The 2,879-nt window shown below is 39.0% G+C and overlaps 1 protein-coding gene across 1 annotated transcript; it reads left to right on the top strand.

Annotated features, from left to right (window-relative positions):
* The first annotated feature begins 1,243 nt into the window (after nucleotides 1-1,243).
* LOC139901062 (uncharacterized) lies at nucleotides 1,244-2,354 on the top strand. Its single transcript, XM_071883800.1, has 2 exons — nucleotides 1,244-1,757; nucleotides 1,840-2,354. Exons 1-2 carry the CDS (start codon nucleotides 1,244-1,246, stop codon nucleotides 2,352-2,354), a joined length of 1,029 nt encoding a protein of 342 aa, XP_071739901.1.
* Nucleotides 2,355-2,879: the final 525 nt, after the last annotated feature.

The following is a 2,879-nucleotide window of genomic DNA, read 5'->3' as shown; positions in this document are numbered from 1 at the left end:
ATCCGTCCAAATGTAGTTTTGGCGAAAAGCGGGGAAAATTTTTGGGATATTATGTTACTAAACAAGGCGTTAAGGCTAATCTAAAAAAGATAGCGCGCAATTGAAAACATGACTGCGCCAAAAAGAATAAAAGAAGTGCAAAGCTTGACAGACAAATTGGCGACTTTGACCAAATTTTTGTCAAAGGCTGCGGAAAGGCAACTGCCATTCTTTAAAAAGCTTAAAGGATGTTTAAGTCATAAGAACTTTGTATGGACTGCGGAAGCAGATAGCGCGTTTTAGGAAATGAAACAATTGTTGGCAACATTACCGACGCTAACTGCGCCAATAAAGGGCGAAATTTTGTACTTATATGTTTTAATTGCGAATGAGGCTTTTGGCTCGGTGTTGGTTGCGGAGCGTGATAAAACGCAAAAGCCAATTTATTTTGTAAGTAAGGCACTTACAGGAATCGAGATCAATTATGCGCCAATAGAAAAGTTTGTTTATGCATTATTGTTAACATCAAGAAGGTTACGGAGATATTTTCAAGGGCATCCTATTCACGTATTAAGTGATCTTCCGGTTAAGCATGTTCTTAACAAGCCTGAAGTGTCTGGAAGGCTTACTAAATGGGCAATTGAATTAGGATCTTATGAGACCATATCTTCCGCGAACTTCTGTGAAGGGACAAGTTTTGGTGGATTATTTGGCGAAAATGACAGGCGAATTGGAGTTAATTCACAAGCGAACGGAATTGAAGCCTGTTCGAGGTGAAACATGGGACTTGTTCATAGATGGCGCATCATGCGAAGAAGGTGCAGGTGCGGGCTTGATTCTGACAAGCCCAAATGGTGAAGAACATACATATGCGCTACGATTTAATTTTGATGTTACAAATAATGAAGCTGAATATGAGGCGCTGTTTGCTGGATTAAACATTGCGCTTAAACTAAACATCACTAAGTTACGCGCATATGTTGATTCGTAGTTAGTGTCCAATCAGTTCAATGGATTCTTTGATGCGCATGAGCTCTCTATGCAAAACTATTTAAAGTTGTTAAAAGAAACTGCAGAAAAATTTGAGCATTTTGAGCTCGCACAAGTTTCAAAGAGCCAAAAAAAAAAAGGCAGACGCGTTAAGCAAACTTGCGGCCTTAATTTCTCACATTTTCAAAAGAAAGTTTGGGTAGAAGAGTTTCCCATCAAAGCAATTGATGGCAGTTTAGTTGTTGCGGCAGTCGAGGAAATATAACCAAATTGGATGAATCCAATCATTGAAAATCTGCACAATAACATACTGCCAGAAGATAAAGATGAGGAAAGATTAGTGCGCATAAGTTCGCCTATGTACACCATTGAAAATGATGCATTGTATCGCAAATCTTACAATGGACCATTAATGCGCTGTGTTGGCCCCGCAGAGGCTGAGATGATTATTGAAGAAGTTCATAGTGGTTCTTGCGCGTTGCATTCTGGATATAAAACTATTGCGTCTAAGATCATGCGGTTGGGCTACTTTTGGCCAACCCTATATCGCGATGTGGCAAAAATAGTAAAAAGATGCAAAAGTTGTCAAAGACACGTTCCGCAGAACAGGAAATCAAGGCATGATATGATATCAGTGAACTTGCATTGGCCATTTTATAAGTGGGAGATCAATATTGTAGGACCATTTCCTGTGGGAGCAGGAAATGTGAAGTTCCCTGATCGTAGCAATCGATTATTTTACCAAATGGGTAGAGGCAAAAGCATTGCGCACAATCACAGGAGTGCAAGTAAGAAATTTCATTTGGGAGCACATCATTTGCCGATTTGGGATTTCATGCGAAATTGTAAGCGATAATGGGGCACAGATAGCAAAAGATCCCTTTAAAAGTTGGTGCGAGGAGCTCCACATTGTGCAAAAATTTACTTCTGTGGCACATCCGAAAGCCAATGGGTTATGCGAAGTAACTAATCCCGATATAGTTAGGTGCATTAAAAAGCGCTTAAATGAAAAGCGAATAGGATGGGTTGATGAACTATCCAATGTGTTGTGGGCACATCGCACAACATTTAAGAAAAGCACTGGCGAAACACCCTTTAGTCTAGTGTATGGCTCGGAGGTAATGAATACCGCAGAAATTTTTGTGCCAACACATTGGGTTGCCAATTTTGATGAAGCAGCAAACAATGATGCTTTGTGCGAAAATTTGAATTTCGTGGAGGAACGCAGATTAATGGCTGCAATAAGAGAAGCGAATAATAAACAACAAATTGCGAAGTATTATAACAAAAAGGTGCGTGCATTGGCCTTCGATGTTAACGAGTGGGTTCTGCGTAATAATGAAGCAAGCCGCGCAGAAAATGTTAGTAAATTGGGACCCAATTAGGAAGGTTCCTACCAAATAATAGCAATCAATGCGGTTGGCTCTTACAAACTTGCCGACATCGATGGAAGAGTCATCCCTAATGCATGGCACGCTACGCTGTTGAAAAGATATTACGTATAAGTTGTTGATTGCACAATGGTTTGAGCGTAGTAAAATTCAAAGTATTATTGAAATTCCGTAATCAGGAACTTGTATGCAATCTGTTGCAGATTAAATAATCAGTGTTTACTTTTTTCATGATAAATGATAATTTGATTGCGGTTTAGTGTTGTTTACAAAATGGTTAAAGTCCATGTAAATACTTAAACACGTAATATTTAAAATAGCGAAGGAAAAGCCCGCAATAATGAAACGAATTTTCAAGTGTTAGTGAAATGATGGAACACGTATATGTTATGTTAATTTCCTAAGTTGTGAATTTTCCCAACTTAGATGCTTCGCTGTAACACATTTGGCGTATTCTTAAACGCAATATTTTACCCAATGATCGTTTCGGCAGACTTGGAAGATTCGTAAGGTATATTG

The sequence above is a fragment of the Rutidosis leptorrhynchoides genome, chromosome 3 (assembly GCF_046630445.1).
Source record: "Rutidosis leptorrhynchoides isolate AG116_Rl617_1_P2 chromosome 3, CSIRO_AGI_Rlap_v1, whole genome shotgun sequence".
In the NCBI taxonomy this organism is placed as follows: Eukaryota; Viridiplantae; Streptophyta; class Magnoliopsida; order Asterales; family Asteraceae; genus Rutidosis; species Rutidosis leptorrhynchoides.
This window is presented reverse-complemented; position numbering and strand designations above follow the sequence as displayed.